At 33.0% G+C, this 18751-nt stretch overlaps 1 protein-coding gene across 1 annotated transcript in view; it reads left to right on the forward strand.

Annotated features, from left to right (window-relative positions):
* GALNT3 (polypeptide N-acetylgalactosaminyltransferase 3) overlaps nt 1-15336 on the forward strand; it is a 22364-nt gene extending 7028 nt beyond the window's left edge. The window contains exons 3-10 of the mRNA XM_011358257.2: nt 2388-2537; nt 4167-4401; nt 4844-4961; nt 6453-6653; nt 8699-8830; nt 9036-9137; nt 13503-13655; nt 14558-15336. Of these exons, the coding sequence (XP_011356559.1) occupies nt 2388-2537; nt 4167-4401; nt 4844-4961; nt 6453-6653; nt 8699-8830; nt 9036-9137; nt 13503-13655; nt 14558-14680 (1214 nt within the window). The 3' untranslated portion in view covers nt 14681-15336. The remainder of the gene's footprint in view (nt 1-2387; nt 2538-4166; nt 4402-4843; nt 4962-6452; nt 6654-8698; nt 8831-9035; nt 9138-13502; nt 13656-14557) is intronic.
* Nucleotides 15337-18751: the final 3415 nt, after the last annotated feature.

The raw sequence follows: 18751 nt of genomic DNA on the forward strand, positions 1-18751 counted from the left end.
CTATTATTTCAATTCACAAATGAAATTAATAGAATTAAAGGAAATCAGAATGAGGAGTAATATACATTCATAATCCCCCTGTTTCTATTATTTTAATCTTTACTTTTTAATCACTGTCTAAATAAATATAAAATGTTTAATTCTATCCATGTCAGAAATCCAGTTTTGAAATCTGACATTTTCACATAATATTGTAATTACCCCATTTCTTTTACCTTCAAAACTTTGTTTTTAATGATAATTATGGACCAGATGTACTTTACTTAACCATTTACTTTTATTCTCATACTAATACTATACATTACACTGCAATGAATATCCTTGAGCTTATGTTATTTTCTTTCTTTTTAATTATAAATTTGGATAAGTTAGAAGTAGGACTGTTTGATCAAAGGATCTGAATATTTTTATAATTCTTTATAGTAATTAACTAGATTTGTACCAGCTTTCTTGGTGAGGGCTATCTTTGCATACTAGTGTAACGTGTCTTATTGAATCAGTTAAAGAGCTGTCTGTCTAATGGATACTCACAGTGGAAAATGTGTCCCAGGTTGCTGTGAGGAGCTTGTGAAGTAGAAACCATAATCCCTGATTTCAACTGGCTTAGGGAAAAGCAGCATAAATATGTGAATAATCAAGCAATGAAGAGATAGTGAAATATCAACAATAGCAAAAACAACAACAACAATAACAACAACAACAACAAAAAAAACCCCAACATTTTCAGAGCATAGGCCTTGTGCTAGGTACTGTCTTAAATGCTTTAGCTGTGTAGTAATCTCTCATTTTATCCTTCCAACAATCCCCCTATGAGGGTAAACCCTATCATCCCCTTCTTATGGATAAAGGAACTGAGTTACAAAAAAGTGAAATAACTTGCCCGAAGTTAGTGGTGCTATAAATTGAACCCAGGAGGTCACAGCTTTGTGCTCTTAACCTCACAAAAATTGGGGTGTGGATAGAGACTAAATTTAGGAGGCAGATAAGAATCTATAGGAAGTTCGGAAGGTGTGGGTAAATAAAAAAAAAAAAATTCCTAAATTCAAACAATGGGATAATTTATTGACGAAATCTATCGTGACTCTATTTTTTAAAAAAATCTCCATTAAGACCTTTGTTTTCATTTTATAAGTTTCTATTCTACAAGTCTATGATTAAAGCTGAAATATCCATAATTACATTTCAAGACAAATTACAATCCTGCTTGTCTTTCAGAGAATTAATTCTGAGGTACCTAGAAGATGTTAAAAATGGTAATCTATTACTCTGAGACAACAGTGTTTAGATTTGTTTTCCACAAGAGGTGTTACTGTACTCTCACTTCTTTTATGAATGTTTAAGTTTTGAATAAGCAATTCTCTTATCTGCACCACTGAAAAATCGAAAAAACATATACAACCACAGATAAAGCCATCTGAAATCTGGCAGAAGCAAACATCTACCCTAGGACATTTATTTATGTTCTCAATATCACCAAATATTTTTAAGGCTATGCCATAGGCCCAAGAGGCCTACTGGAAGAACTGTATTATATACTTAACAAGAAATAAAAATTTAACAATGAAAAAAGTAGGCTTAAGAAGTTGTTTAAGAATATGAACACTTGACTGATTTGATTAATGTATTTTCTTTTACTTACCGTCTTAACTCTTGTTTATAATGCATCTCACCCAAATTGTAATATTGAATATTTTAAATTATACTTTTTACTAAAAATTTGCCTGTTTTCAGCTTCATTCCTCATTTATATGCTTCTTTCTTTTTTCATATTTTTACTGGGAAAAAATTCTGTCTCAGGATACTCCAAAGCTTTCGAAAAGTTTCTGCTGAGTCTTTATAGAAAGATTCCCAAACTGCTGCAGCCCTGGACTTTCATGCTCACTTTTTTCTCAACATTTTGATCTAAAATTATTTTGACCACTGCCTGAGTAATAGAGAATCCTTTTGATACTTAGCATCTTTTTTTCAATTTCCAAATTAAATACCAGTTTTATAGTGTCAAATATTTTTTGGCCAAATTTAGTTTTTTTTACTCTTTTAGTTAATTTTCTCAGACCTCGAAATGAATCTTCTTTAACTCCTGGGGTCCACTCCATTTGAAGTCTCTCACTCTCCCCCAAGTTCGTTATATTTATTAATATGGCATGCACAAGATAAGTATGTGCTATACGTTATATGTTATAATAGTTCAAAAGTTAAGATTTGCATATATAGCTTTTTTTTTCAATAAAGAGTTAAAGATATAATTTTGCTCTTACTGGAGGACTGTGTATAACTGTTAAGATTGTGAAAGTGGAGCTATAATTGCCCTGTAGTTTCATTATTAGCTTTCATATGTCATATATGAGAATGAACTTAAGAATTAATCCTGATTTTTTTTCTTACAGAGTATTTACATGATAAACTAGAGGAATATATAAAACAATTCTCTATAGTAAAAATAGTCAGACAAAGAGAGAGAAAAGGTCTGATCACTGCACGGTTGCTAGGAGCAACAGTTGCAACAGCTGAAACGCTCACATTTTTAGATGCTCACTGTAAGTATATATGTATAGACATAGTTGTAACATTTTTCCTTCTCCCCTCTAATTTAAAAGGTAAGAAAGCCTTTTTTTTAAAATGCCTAATTGCATTTTCTTTAACATTTTAAAACTGATGATTGTAGTCCAAGCAGCTCTATATAGGAACTTCCTTTCATATATGTGGATTTCTTAGAACTGTCTTTAAGATTAAGACTCAACTTTAACGTCTTCCAGTGACCAGCTTCCCCAGTAAGTTATCCTTGCCTGGAATTTTTTTAGATGCTCATTCTATCAATAAAAACCAATTTTTTTCTTATTATTCTTGATTCCTACACTTTAAACGAGTGAAAGTTTTATTTGTTTAAATGTTGTCAACCACATCATTATAATTTGTCCCTATACTTACACTTTTAAGTTGTGTTTAGTTTGTTTTTTGTTCTGTTTTGTTTTTTGCAAGATTCATACACACCTTCTTGTACCAAGTTAGGGGTTCCGCCTCCCAACTTCTGGTATCTCTCCCATGAACATCGTCAGTTTTTGCTTGTTTTTGTTGCTTCTGAGTTTTTCATTTTTTTTTTTTTAATATTATTTTTCAGTGTCAATGGTTTTAAATAAAGTATTCGGAAGGTATTTTTAGAGTCAGTGTTTAATGTATACGTTAGGTATTACTAAAATGTCACTTAATCCCTTTAGCTCTAAGTATAATGAGTTTTACTTTATTTATGAGTGTTTAGTTTTGAATTGGCCAGCCCTTGGTTATGTGTGACCCAGCAAATGGTTTCCACCATATGTTAATTGTCACAGAAGGGCTTTTAGATTTGTCCAAGACTCTTTAGAGCTAACAAATCCCAGTATTCTCTTAATACCAGTCACTTGAAAAATGAAGAGAGATCTACAGGCAATCCAAGAGAAGTGATTTTAAAAGGAAATGGTCCATTCTCCAGTATTCATTACAATAATGTCAGACTGGCATTCTTCCCCTTAAGGCAAATGTATTTGATCTTCCTTCTGGTCCTGACTGCCAAACTCTGCTTGATGGGGAACCCTGAGTAGGAGTGCACACACCAGCATCTCCCGAACACTTTATGTTATGTGAGACAGGTTGGCCTATGACTAAGGCCCAGATCTTTCATGGCATTTCTTTGTCCCACTTTCCATTAGGGCTGGGTCAGGTTTGAATGGTCCTTCACCTACTGCTAAAATCGAAATATCCTGACTCTTTGACTTATTTTCTCCTAAGATCCAGTCAGAGAAGAAGATTTTGATTGCTACCCTTATTCAGGTAGACAAGTTTAAGTAAATCAGAACATTTTTGGGGCTAGGTGGTATGGGTCAACAAAAAGTTATCTTTGGTTCATGGCCCATTATAAAGAGAAATACATCATATGAAACTTAAATAGACTAGTATCATTTTTCTTCCTTTCTAAAAGAAGAGAAAATTTCCTGACTATGCTGAATCTTGCTTTACTTTTTAATCCTGCTTTTATCTCGTCACAAGAAACCTTTAAGAAATCTCTCTTATATAAATATTCAAAATACAGATGACCTTGTTATTCTCATTTCTCTGTAAACCCACTTCCAAAAAGCAAAAGGAAAAAACCCTCAATGTTTTCACTAAATTAATGAAAATTGTGTTCCTTCCAGGTGAGTGTTTCTATGGTTGGTTAGAACCTTTATTGGCCAGAATAGCTGAAAACTACACTGCCGTTGTCAGTCCAGATATTGCATCCATAGATATGAATACGTTTGAATTCAACAAACCTTCTCCTTATGGAAATAACCATAACCGCGGAAATTTTGACTGGAGCCTTTCATTTGGCTGGGAATCACTTCCTGATCATGAGAGGCAAAGAAGGAAAGATGAAACCTACCCAATTAAGTAAGACGATTACTCTCAAAGTCTTATATATAGTTTAATTATTTGAATATGTATGCAGGCTTTGCTTTTTAAAGTAATTGCCTCCAAGGTAATTTACACTAACAAAGAACACAAACATTCTCTATATAGGGAATAGAGAAGTAATTTATTTATGTACTTACCCATGATGTTACTAAGAAGTAGAATTGGATGAGTTCTTATGTCTTCTTCACAATTATTACTTAAGAATCTTTAAGCTTGGTTAGAAGACACTTAATAATTTTACTCTGTTGGAAACTCGATTTTGAAGATATAGCATTTTTAGTTTTTATTAATCTGTATAAAAGCTTTGAAATTGTGATCTCTCTTTAATATGTTTGTGAATTTGATTATTGCTCTTTAAATATGTTATTTTTTCTTATTTAGTTTTAATAACAAAGTTTGAAAATGGATTATTTTTCAGGACACCCACTTTTGCAGGAGGCCTTTTTTCCATATCAAAGGAATATTTTGAATATATTGGAACTTACGATGATGAAATGGAAATCTGGGGAGGTGAAAATATAGAAATGTCTTTCAGAGTAAGTTCATAAATACAATGTATATATTAAACAATGAAATGTATATTTTATTCTAATTGGCTAATACAAATGGCCATGGATATGTGCAGTCTTTAATTTTTGTGCTTTCTAAAATTTAACTGCTAGAAATTTTAAAATCAGGATTTATTTTTTAATGTAACATATTTATTCGATGCTGCCAATTTAATAAGAGGAATCAGTTAAACGCCTATGTCCAGGCAACAGCACCAATTAATGCACTTGTAGCTACTGAATTCTAGCCAAGATAAATATAATTAAATCTAGTGCTTCAGGAAATAAGTTGATTATCAAGGGAGTCAGAATGGAAAAACATTTCTGTATAATTTGAAAGGACATTGAACTTAACTCTCTGGATTAAGTGAGTTTTTTTCCCCCTATACATATTAAAAGTTAATATGAGAAACAAAACAAAGGCTTCGGATGGTCTCCATATGTACTTATTTGATTTCATGAATTCGTTTTCTGCAGTGACTTTGTCATTCATTTTTCATCCCTTTGGCTGGAATGTAGTGGAAAAATAACTGAACTAGAAGTTGGAAGATTTAAGTTTTGGCTCTGGCTCCATCACATAATGGCAGTGACGATTTAGCCAAGTTCGAGCTGCTTAAGGGCAGGGGTCTTGTTTTATTCATTTCAGTATTCCCAACCCTAACACATGTTAGATTTCAAGCATAGTTTGTTGAATTGAACGTATTACTGAGTTTTCTCATTTGTTAAAAAAAAGAAAAAAAAAAAAAAGAGAGAATATGATCACTTGCCCTACTACTAGCACATACTATTAAACATTTTTGCGTAGTGATTATTTATGGCAGAACCAATCGTCAAGATATTTAAGTAAGTAGGTATTGATTTAATGATTTGCATTTTATTTAGAGTTAATGCGAGAAAGTATTTTTTGACTCTCTAAATAGGTGTGAGCTTTTTATAATGACCAACTATTTTACCAGTTTAATAGATTTTACATTGGTATTAATGACTATTTGGAATTGTTTCCTTGACTAAACAATTGAATATGCAAGGGGTAAATAAAATGTGGGTGCACTTGCTCCAAGATTGCTAGTTCATGCCATAGAAGAGAGACTCTGTTGTTCAAGTGATGTAGCCATATAAGTTGTATAAGAAAGTAGAAGTCAAATGCAGAAGAGCCTTTGGTCTTCTGTGTATCTTAGAGAGCTTGCAAAATTTTTTGCAAAAAAATTTTGGGATTCATATTTATGAAAGATCTGAAATCAATAGTATGTTAAAGCTCTGAAAACAAGCTTTCGATGACTTTGGTGTTTATACCATTTAATGAAATTATTCTTCATATGTAAGAACTTAAGTTGAGCTGGCAGAGGACAGAGACTGTGAAGTTGTGATAAATCTCTTTTCTATATTTTGCTTTTATTAATATCTTAAAAGAGAACTTAAGAGAAACACTTTGATTTTCCTAAAATTCTGTAAATTTAAACAAATATCATTAATTATCAGGTATGGCAATGTGGTGGGCAGTTGGAGATTATGCCTTGCTCTGTTGTTGGACATGTTTTTCGCAGCAAAAGCCCTCATAGCTTTCCAAAAGGCACTCAGGTGATTGCTCGCAACCAAGTTCGCCTTGCAGAAGTATGGATGGATGATTACAAGGAAATATTTTATAGAAGAAACACAGATGCGGCAAAAATTGTTAAACAAGTAAGTTAGAGCTAAGTAATTAAATTACAGTAAAAAGCCACTTCAAGTTCACATGTTCTTTTACTTATTTGAGTCAACTCAAGTACAAAGCATTTTAAAAGCTATTTTTGAAGCTGGGTTTTTTTTTAACTTAAAATATATAACTTATTGATGCCAGTTTTTTTTGTTCTTTTTTTTTTTTAAGAAAAGTTGGGAAAACTGCTTTTAAAAAATTTAGGCTTTCTACTTTGTGATCCTTTTTAACATGGAAGACATTTAGTTTTTGTAACTATCTTGGTTCAGTATTTTTCTCAAAGAAAATAAGGTTAAGTGGAACTGTTTTTAACTTAGGTCTTAGTTAATGTGATTAGCACCTAAATCAAGGTACAAAGTGGCTTTTTGAACTGGAGATCGAGAAACTGTCAGAATGCAGTAGGAAAATGAGACAGAAGTATCAAGGCTTCCCTTCCTTCCTTTCTCCCTGCCTCCCTATTTTCTTTCCTTCTTCCTCTCTCCCTCCCTCTTTCTCTCTCTTTCCAGTTCTGGGTCCATTACTCACTAGAGGGGCTAATTTGGCAAAGACTCTTTGAAACTACAAATTGGGGATGGTACTTCATAAGGTGGTTGAGAGGTTGGTTAGACATGGAGTGTGTGTTCAATCAAGTCTCTTCTCTTCTTCTTTCCTGTCTTGAGAGAGAGGAAATACTTGCTTGTCTCCCAGATTAGCTGTGAAATAAAGAAATAAGTGCTAACAAGTGTATAGTCTTATTGTTGTTATTGATCTGTGATAGATACAAGCTCTGCAAAATGGTAATGCCTAATACATGAGAACTGAGTTCCAATAGTTTTAATACTGGACATGGTAAATGAACTAGACAGTTGAAGAACATGCTTCAGTGAATGGCACCCAACTCTTTATACGAAACAGTGCTAGTTTGTGGGGAGGAATGGGAACATTGGTTTTAAAGGGCATCGACAGGCCGACTATCGTGAAGGTCTGGTTACCTCTTTTCACCTTTTCTTTGGTCTCCAGTGTCTTCATGTAACATGTCAGTAGGATACAAAGTCTTTTTACTCAAGGTCACCAAGACAAATTGAGTGGATTGTATACTGCGCAAGGGTACTTGGCTATGCAGGCAGGTGGGCACTAAATACAGCTTATGCTCTCTCTTGTTACCCATAAAGGAGTGAGTCAGCCAGCAAGCCCTTGTTGTTACCACAGGGCAACTAGATCTGTAATGCAAAATGTATAGGCTAGCCCAAAGCTTGAACCTGGGTTCAAGACTTTGATGTTGGCAGAGAAAATGGTTTTCATAATTGAACTGATAAGCTTGAGTATTTACCTCTTCATATATTTAGGTACCAAATATAACATAATTTTTTGAAAAGTTTTGCCTATAAACTAAATACATTTTCAGATTAATAATGCTTTTTTAAAAATTGTTCGCTTAATTCCTTAAAATAAAGGAAAATAAAATGCAATTTATTAAAAACTTGCTTTTTTTTTTCTTACCAATACATTGTAATCATTAAGTTATTATTAGCGAATATTGTTAGGAGTATACAACACCCATAAACCTAGAAAAAATTATTCCCAACTGTGTTGCTTTTTTGTGATCTTCACTAGAGAAGAGCTATAGATTACGTTATGTGTTGGCACTGTTTCTCTATACCTGCTTTTTCACACTTTGCTTTACAGATCATTTTTAGATATAAAATTGAGATCAATTTTGAATGTTCCCACTGCCATTTCTTTGTTCATAGCATTTTGCTAGAGATCTTTGTCCCATGGGGGAGGTTTGTGGCACAAAGAAAGAATAAAATAGCACTATGTCAGCACCACAGTGGTACTTAATTTTCTTTGAAGCCAGAAATGAGCAAGCAGGCACCCTTGTTGCCTGAATGACTGTTGAATGCAGTTAAATTTCATCCTGCATTATCCCAGAAATTTTTTTTTAAAGACCTAAAGATAAATACAAATAGTAGCATTTAAAGTACTTTATCAGTGCTTTATCAAAACTATCAGTTTTGGTTAAGTTTTCCCTTCACTTTTCATTTTTCTCCAGAAATCATTTGGTGATCTCTCAAAAAGATTTGAAATAAAGCACCGCCTTCAATGTAAAAATTTTACATGGTATCTGAACAATATTTATCCAGAAGTATATGTGCCAGACCTTAATCCTGTTATATCTGGATATGTGAGTATTTTCCTGTTCCTTTTTACTTGGTATACTCCTTGCCACCAGCATTTATGTGGTTCAGGGAAAATTGCTGAAATACTTTCTGGTTTATTGCTTTTGAGATTTTGCATCATTATTTACACTACTTCTTAAAATTGACTGAAGAAATATATAAACCATAGAGACTTTTTTAAATGTTTGTAACTTGAATTTTTTCCCTTAGATTAAAAGTTTTGGTCAGCCTTTATGTCTGGATGTTGGAGAAAATAACCAAGGAGGCAAGCCATTAATTTTGTATACCTGTCATGGACTTGGGGGAAACCAGGTGAGCACAGCATTAAAAATCCTCCTTCTCATTAGCACTTAAAAACACAAGTTAAGTTGTTGTATATTTGTCAGAAGTCCTAAAACTGGTGTGTGAATGCTTTTAGATTAAATTTGGCAATTTATACTGAAGTTTCAGAGTACTTTATTTTAATTTTCATTGTGACTGTGAAAACAATTTGAAGTTACTTACCCATTCAGTAGAAAGGCGAATGAGAAAATAATAGATTAATGCCTTCTGAAATGAAAAATGGGATCTTTTATGTGGATTTTGATATTTTGTCACTATTGACATGGTGATTTTGCAAAGTTATACATAAAGGCTACATTTAACTGGACTCAATAGCAAATTACATCATGTTAATACCGAAAGACAGCCTTATTTTTGTGGGCCACAATAAATATTCTAAAAAAAAAAGAAGGTATGTTCTTGATTCTCATTGATTGATGACATTTCTGCTTATTACCACTCTTTGACTGTTTTACCAATTTAGATTCAAATCTCAAATGTCACTATTTAGCCTAATATGGGTAGAGAACATATTAAAATATTATTTCTAGTTTTCAGCTTCCTTTATTTGCCTTTTATAAGTTAACTCCTGGGATATTTAGACTCTTTCTCTCATTTATTATTCAACAAATTCACTGAGTGACCCTTGCATGTCAGATACTCTCTTGGTTTCAAGCAATTTATATTCTTAACTCCTTCAGGAAATTCATATTTCAAAACTAGCAGTTATAGTCAGGATAGTAATGTCTGGGATAAAGCATTCAGAGTACTCTGGGGGTATGGAGGAGGGTATCTGAATTAGACTGGGTGCCCATACATCTATCTGGGAAAGATGACATTTGAAAACATTTTTCGAAAGGTACAAAGGTACATTTTGAGCCATGGAACTATTAGTGAGGTGGCTAGTAGAAATGAGAATAGAATAAGAGTGTGAAGAAATGTGTGCTAATGAGAAGAGCTGGTATGTCTTTTTTCCCTGAGAATTGTAGGTATTTTGCTATAGAGTTCAAGATGTGTATGGAGAATTTTCACACTATTAAATACTCGTAATGTTCTGTTTTAACCAGAAAAACTTTGATGATGTAGTTTTAAGAAAAAAGGACAGTTTATTTCCTTGTCCTTCCTCTTCTATGTTTTTCCTACTCATTAGCCTCAGTTTAATATAATTTCAATTCTCACTCATCCAAACCAATCAGTCCACTTAGGGCAGATGACTCGGGTGCCCAGAAACCATAGCTAGTGAACAGGATTCATCACTGGATGGTTAAGGTGTGATTCTGAAATGGGATGGAGATACCCACGCACACATGCGTGTGTGTGTGCGTGCGTGCGTGTGTGTGTGTGTGTGTGTAATACATATATACATATTTTTTAAATTTCCTTTCCCTCTATGTATTAAAAGAAAAAACAATTATATAAATAATTACATTCTTTTAGAAATAACACTGGACATGCTAGTAAAAATTAAGATTTTGAGCAATGAGAACTACTTCCTCATTTGTAAAAATTTTATCATTAAAAGAAAATACTTACAAATTTCTCTTAGGTTCTCTCTAACATTACATTTATTTTATCATGAAAGTTGAAGATGTATTTCATACATTGTTTTATATGTTTTTCTCTTGTCATTACCATAAATATTTTTTTTAATAATTGTCTCATAATTTTTAAATGATCAATAGAATATAGTTGCCTTTCAGAAATTTGGGGATAGAGAAATAAATCACATATCCTTTCAATGAATATTTATTTAGAGCCTATAATGTATCTTGCACTGTTACAGTAGTGTAAAAGATAAAGTCCCAGATCCAGTGGAGCTTGTGTTCTAGAAGGAAAGGAAAAAATGAATTTTGGGTATAAAGAGAAATAAAGCAGAATAGAGGTATTGTGTGTGTGGGAGGTAGTTATTTTCAAGGTTCAGGAAGACCTCTTTGAGAAGGTACCCTACAGTCGAGGCTTGAGAAGTTGGGAGGAGAGCATCCTGGCAAAGAGAGTGCAAGGCCAGAGGCCTAGTGGCAGGTACATGGAGCAAGCAGAAAGCCAGTGTGACTGCAGCAGAGTGGCACAGGAAGGGAAGAGCGGAGTATGAGGTCAGAGACGTTGATAAGGAGTCTGTTCATATAGGCTTTGCAGGCCTCGTTAAGGAACTCAAATTTAATTCCGAGTGTGACAGAAGCTATCAGAGGGCTTTAAACAAGAGAATAATGTTTTCTGATTTATATTTTAAGAAGAGAATTCTGGCTTCTATCACCCTAACATAGCCATTGATTTTATTTTGGTTTATTTCCTTTATATTTTATTTTCAATCAAACATTGCCTTTAAACTACTTTGCAAATTTTAGTTCCTTGAGTGCTAACCATTTTTGAGATGTTATCTAACTGGATCATTTCCTTATACTCCTTTTATTGTTTTGAGCAGAAAATAATATTTTTAGAACATAAAACTCCATTGTAGCAGTATTTGTATATGCCAAGTAAAAATAAATATTTTGATCCTACAATTAAATGGACTAATAAACTGGTACAATGCAGTCTAAGGCATTACGGCTTTTTAACACAATTCTTTGTTTCTTCCACTTTCTCTTCCAGGGTGTTTGTCTTGGTTCTAAGTTTCTCCAATGTTCTCAGCTAATTATGTACTCTTTTTTTTTTATTGCCTAAGTATCTTCAACTATTTCCCATTCTATAACATTCCTTTTAATGATTTTTTTAAATAATATGAGTAAAGTAAAATACTGGGCGGCCTTTCTTACTATCTTTGAGATCCTAGGTTTATTTTTCTTAAAGAAAGATAGCCAGAGTGCAGTTTTCATGATCTAAACCCATTTTATCTCAGTGCCTCCATCTGAGGAACTATCAGTTATAAAAATGCCTGACACTATATTTGTAGAAGGAGGGAAATTAAGCATGAAACTAAGACCAAGGGAACTCAAGATTAATTCAGCTAATGTTTGTAGAGTGGCTAGTGTAATACATATAAAGGGTTTAGAACAGTTTCTGCCTAGCACATAATAAGGACTCAATAAATATTAGTGCTAAAACTAATTATTTCATTATTGAAAATCAATTATGCTCACTTATTTTATCTTTGGTATGTCAACATTATGAGATATTTGATTTGTAATGAACGTTATTACTAGATACACCACCTGACTTCGGTCTACGGTGAAGCCAACTAGCTACACACACAATCACAATAGAGTGCAATAAAAGTTATCTGTGAGGGACCATAGGAACCCTGAAAAGGGTGTAATTTTGTGCAGTAGGACAAAAATCAGGGAAAACTGAAAAACTAAGGTAATATTCGAAGTGGACTTTGATGGATGAAAAAGAGTTAGCTAGGCAGAGAAGGATCCAGAAAGATATCCCAGGCAAAGCACAGTAAAGAGCTATGGATACGCATGTTCTGCTTTGGTAGAAATGGTGAATGGAGCATACTATATCATTGGAACAATGGTTGGTATAAGATTGATAATGGAAGATTTCATGAACCTTATCTTAGCAACAGTAGTGACTCAAGTAGGGGAGGTACAGGATCAAATAAATGTTCTAAAAGACCAACAGTAAATTGAAGCAGAGTGAGTTTCCATTTACTCAGGCAGCAGTGTGAATTGAAGTATCGAAACAGAAATTGGAGATAACTGGAAGTGTTGCAGTAGAGATGCTGAGTGCCTGAACAAGAGAAGTGAGGGTATGGAAGAAAGGATGGATGAGATGGTAACAGGAAAATTCAGTAGGACTAAGGGACTAATTAATTGGATGTATGGGGAGAGAAAGGCATCAATAATAATAATAATAGCTAAAATGTTTCGAATGCCTACCATATACTAGTTATTGTTCAAAGTATTTTGCATGTGTTAACACATTTATCTTCATAACCTTACAGAGTAGGAGCCATTAAATGACCTGTTTTACAGGTAAGGAAACTGAGGCATGGAAATTACTCCTTTTAAATGTTCCTACTTTAAATGAAAATGCCATTACTTGAGATGAAGAGAGAAGGAACATTTGTAGAGAGGAGGAGGCAGGTAATATGCTAGCTAGAGCTTTCCAGGTTCTTCTTAATGAAGTACCTGTCCTCACCTCCATCCTACCTGATAACTTCCAATATCTGATATGGTGAGGAAGATAATACCTTCTTAAGTAATACCTGGTGATAGGATGAAGAAAGGTTATAGCATCTCCTATCATAAAAACTCAGTTTATGTTTCTGATGCCTATTTTGACTGTATTATTTTGTTGAAGTAGACATGACTTCATTATTCAGTAAGTTGTCGATTTTTTTTTATTGGACCATTATTTGGCAGCTGAGCATATAGAGTGCTTTTATCAGTAACCGCATTCTTTCTTTCACAGTATTTTGAATACTCTGTTCAACATGAAATTCGGCATAACATCCAGAAGGAATTATGTCTTCATGCTGCTCAAGGTCTCGTTCAGCTGAAGGCATGTGTCTACAAAGGTCATAAGACAGTTGCTGCTGGAGAACAGATTTGGGAGATCCAAAAGGTACTTTAGTGCAATTAATTCACCCTTTTTTGTAATTACTATTTTGAATAACTCTAAGTGCTTATCTGGGGAAATTGCATGAAATGTATTTTATTAATGTTATTCATCAGAATTTCTCAGGCTTTGTTGATTTTGTTGTTATGTTTGTCTATCCATGTGGTAAAAGAGAATATATCTATGAGTTAAATATTCTTAGGAACAAAATAATTGTAAAGTAGCTTAGTTAAATCATGGCTTATGCAGATCAATGCTTACGTAAATTATTAGTAATAGTTGCCCATAAATTTGTCTTTTTAAAAAGTTTCTTATAATGCTTCTTGTAATAGGCATACTTTTTTTCATGGCAGAGAAAAAGAAAATAATATATACATATTTTTTACCTAAAGTGCTTAATTCTTTCCTTCCCCATTTGAGTACGTTTTTGTGCATCTAGAACTAAGAGAATACATGAAAGGTATTTTCTGTTTTTAAATATATGTTTTATGGCTTAGCTGGATCCTAGTAATTCTTACCTGAAAATTGTTTTGTGCAGTACAAGAACACTATAAGACTGACTTTTATGACTTACAATTTTTTAGAGTTTGTCACTTATGGATATATTAATGGAATGGAATATTTCTTGTCCGAAAACTTGATTGAGACCTTCCTTTGTGTATCTCTCTTCATTTACATGATACCTTCTGTAGTGGCATAAATAGTGGCATTTACACTATAGAAACCAACAAGATTGTATCAAACATAGTTGATCTTAGAAAGATTACAAGTTAAGAATGATGTGCCTTTGGTGTGCAGGTCTCCCTTTAGCTTCTATGAGACCATGAAGTCATTTTTACACTTTTTTTATTAATCAGTTAACTATGATTCTTGAAACTTAATATCTCTTGTATTTCCTTTTATTCTAGGATCAACTTCTATATAATCCATTATTTAAAATGTGCCTTTCAGCAAATGGAGAGCATCCAAGCTTAGTGTCGTGCAATCCATCAGATCTACTCCAAAAATGGATTTTTAGCCAAAATGATTAAGTGTTCCTTAAAATTAAGGAGTTGAAAAAGGAGATATATTTTTCTCATAAAACTGTGACTAGGCATACACTGTAGTTTTCAAAAATTATGCAAAAGCAGCTAATTTTAACTTATTCCAAGTGCATTTTTCTTATTTATATCTTACAATGTCTATGTAGCACTGCTACAGAAATCCCTTGTTTCCATTTCAAAGCACAATAGCTAATAATACCAAAGACTATTTTGAAATGTCCAGATGTAGGGGAAAAGATGTTTACAGTATGATGAAAATAATTTTCCAAGTAAAGTGCTGTTTGTGTGTTCTGTACACTTGAGGATATGCATAGCTACATTCATACACTCACAACTTAAAATATTTCTTCTAGTTTTTTGGGGGGGATGGGAGAAAGATTTGATACTGTATTTTTTTAACTACATAGAAATGGATCAATGAGGGTCAAACAAAGACCTTTGTGTACAAACCAGGAGATTTTTTTAGATCTAGGATTTATTATATGAAAATGCAGGTAAATTCTTTGCCTTTTGTTTACTTATTTGTCAAACGTTTTCTTAAACGTGAAATTAAATTAATAAGCAGAAGACTATTTTTAACACTTCAATTTCTTGGCAAATTTTAAAATATTTTTTAGTCTACAGCCAACTTGATTTGAAGCACTTAAGCCTTCTTTAAAAGACTTTTCTTAAGTAACTATACTGTGTTTTTCCAAAGCAATTTAAAAAAAAAAAACTTTATAAATTGCTATCTGTTGAAAAGGTATCTTTTTCTATTCTGCCAGTCTTTTTTCCTTAACCAAAAATTCACTAATCTTGAATGTTTGTAAAACTGAATTTTAAATACAGAATACTTGACTCATTTAAAGCAAAATTTTATTTGTTACTGATTCAATTTGTTACTATTCAATCAATAGATTATCTTTGTAATAATTTTTTTTCACCAGAAGTCCTTATTTCTCTTTATGTGGAAAACACAATAAAACAGATTCTTATCACTATTGTAATCTTTTGATTTAAGTATTTTTCTCTTTTGTATAAAATATATAATTGATAACAGGTGGGGGAAGCATGGATTTTGTATACTGAATTTCTAAGCACTGATTGTAGAGCCATCATATATTTCTTAAGGAAAACAAACATTTGATACTCATGGTGTAAAAAATAATCATGGAGAAGATTCTGTGTTAGATATTCAGAAAACTTTATACTAAGTTTTGATAACTTTCCTTGAACATCTGATAGAGTATTTTTTTTAATGTGGTGCTTATGAAAATATAACGCTTTTTTTCTTTTTGGTCATTTTATATATAGCTCTTTTATATTTTTATTTAAGAAATAAAATATGATTGGCTTTGTATTTTAAACTGGCAGAGCCTCAATTGCACAAAGAAAATATTTTTAAATTATCAATGCCATCTTTTCATTATTTGTAACTTTAAAATTGAATTAAAAAGACCCTCCATTCTTTAATTTATTACAATACCAACTTTTATTTCAATTCAAGTACCATTTATTGTGTGTTTTACCGTGTGACAGAAGTTAAGGTAGGCAGAGTAAGACTTATATTGCCTTTGAACTTAGGTCTTAAGGGCAAAAAAAAAAAAAAGACAATTTCAAAATAGCATAATGGGTGACATTCTGATGTTATGTTTTGTGATGAAGGTGACAGCCCACTATTCATTTTTGATATTTGTTTAATGAGTAAAGATATTTCTTTATTACTGTAGCTAATACTAATATTTATTGTAAAATATACAGTATCCACTTACATGTACAATTTGTTTCTCAGTTTCTTGTTCTAGAGTGAATATTCTAGGAGCAAATATTGCTCTTAGAATTTGTTATATTTCACAATACAAAACAAATAAATTTCCAAAGATATTTTATAAATGAACTTAAGTAAAGCATATTTAAAAAGAAAGTAAATCTGAGTGCCCTCTTGTATTAGTCATATATTGCCATGTCAAGAGCCAACCAAAATCTGTTTAATTAGATTGACTTTATTATGGCTGTGTCAAATGCATTCAAAATGAGTTTTTCTTGCCTGATTCGGGTGTCTCAGACCGTTGTTCAAGTGTCACATAACTCATTTCATTAGAAATTTGTCCTTTGGTGTGGGAGTAGCATCTTTTAAAGGGCTGAGCTTTGAAACAATCCTAACAGGAAGTTATTTATGAAGACTGGTTGACATTCACTTGAGATATTTGAGTGCATTCAAGTGAGAAATTGTGAAACTCTTGCTCAATTTGAAGCCACCGTGGCAAATGCTGCAGAAGACCTGGCATGTTGCCTTCCTTCCAGAGGACCAAGTCCCAAGAACTCTAGATTGGCAAGGTACACAGCCAGACCTGCTTGGGTCAACTTGATGGGTGGACTCACTGAAAACCAGGATGTAATCACATAATTAACCATAGGAGAAAAATAAACAATACACTAAAATTGCCTATCACTATAACAAATGATGTTGAACTTTTAAGTTGCTTTATTACCAAAAAATTGGCCTTACTTTTGCTAGGCAATTTAATTAAATACTATGTAAACCATAAAAATATAAGAGCAAAATATAGGGAGCTGCTATTTCTGAGAAAACAAGATTGAATGTTTTGGGAAAAGTAGAAAAATGTCAAATTATTTTTTTAAATGTCACTAAGTTATATGTGGATGAGAATTATAAAAGAGAATACAAAAATCTAGGAAGATTCTGTGCTCAAACTGCTCCTCACTATGCTTTAAAGAAAACAAAACAAAGTAGCTTCTTCAGAGGATGCATTTTTAGTGTGGTTTGTTTAGGAAAGATGTATAACTCTTAAAAACCAATTCATACTCAAAAGGCATTGACCTTGCAACAGAATATCTGTGAGGGAATTAATATACATGCAAATGTAGGAGTACTTATATGTGTGTGTGTGTGTGTGTGTGTGTGTGTGTGTGTGTGTGTGTGAGTTTTAAGTTAAAATATTTGCTATGTATCTTCTCTTTTTATTGCTTTCCATTTTAAATACCTTTTTAAAATCACGATTCAACCAGCAGCCCAATTGCATTGGAGAAGAGTTTTCTCCACTACACCTATATAGCCTATATTGCCTATTGCTGTCTAATCTTCAACAACTCTAGTCTTCAGTAATATTTAAGAAATGACTTTTTGTTTTTTTGATAGTAGTAGGCATCAGGGACTAATGATACACAAAATGGTCCCTATCTTCAACAAGTTTAAAGTCTAGTAATGTGGTCATCAATGAATTACAAAACACTATTTTGGAGAGAAACAGTCCATGATGAAGTCTTCACCTTCGGCCTCTGTTGAGTCCATTGCCAGGAGCTGGAGGAGGAAACAGAGGTGCCCTGTATTTTAGAGATAAATAACCATAGTCATACTTCTCAAACTTTATTGTGCACACCCAGGGATCTTACTACAATGAAAATTCTGATTCATTAAGTCTGGGGTGGAATCTATGATTCTGTATTTGTAATAAGTTCTTAGATGATGCCCACGCTGCTGTTCCTGGAACCACACTTTAAGTAGAAAGACTGCCTAATGAACGAACGCCTAAGGGTCTTTGAGACTACCACAACAATTTCCATCATGCTTGACATCCTTGATTACTTCAGATACCACCACAAGTAAATACTCTCTATTGTCCTGATTGCCATTATGGGTCCCTGGAAACTCCTACATTTTTTATATATCCCTAACTTGATCAATTTCTCTACCATACCCCCAATCACCTTCTACACTGTCAGCTCCTACTCCTGTTTTTGATCAGAAAACTCCCTTGTATCAGCAACTTGGTCTCCAAAAGTCCTATTCATCATCTTGCCGTAAATGAAACTGGACATCTAAGGACAGCACTTCCTATTCCAGTGAGAACTATTGTTTTTGTTTGTTTTTGAGCATTCCTCAGTACTGCAAGGTGAGGATTTGGAGTACGTGTGTCCATCAAAAATTTCCCATTAAGCCCATGCCATTTAGAGATATTATCCTCCATCCCTTCTTGCTCCTATCAGCTGTGAATCTATAGGTCATTTCTCTTGATTAATTACCTTCATTGATAAGTTCTTCTTTGACTTTCTTCATAT

The sequence above is a fragment of the Pteropus vampyrus genome, unplaced genomic scaffold (genome assembly GCF_000151845.1).
Source record: "Pteropus vampyrus isolate Shadow unplaced genomic scaffold, Pvam_2.0 Scaffold2, whole genome shotgun sequence".
Lineage (NCBI taxonomy): Eukaryota > Metazoa > Chordata > Mammalia > Chiroptera > Pteropodidae > Pteropus > Pteropus vampyrus.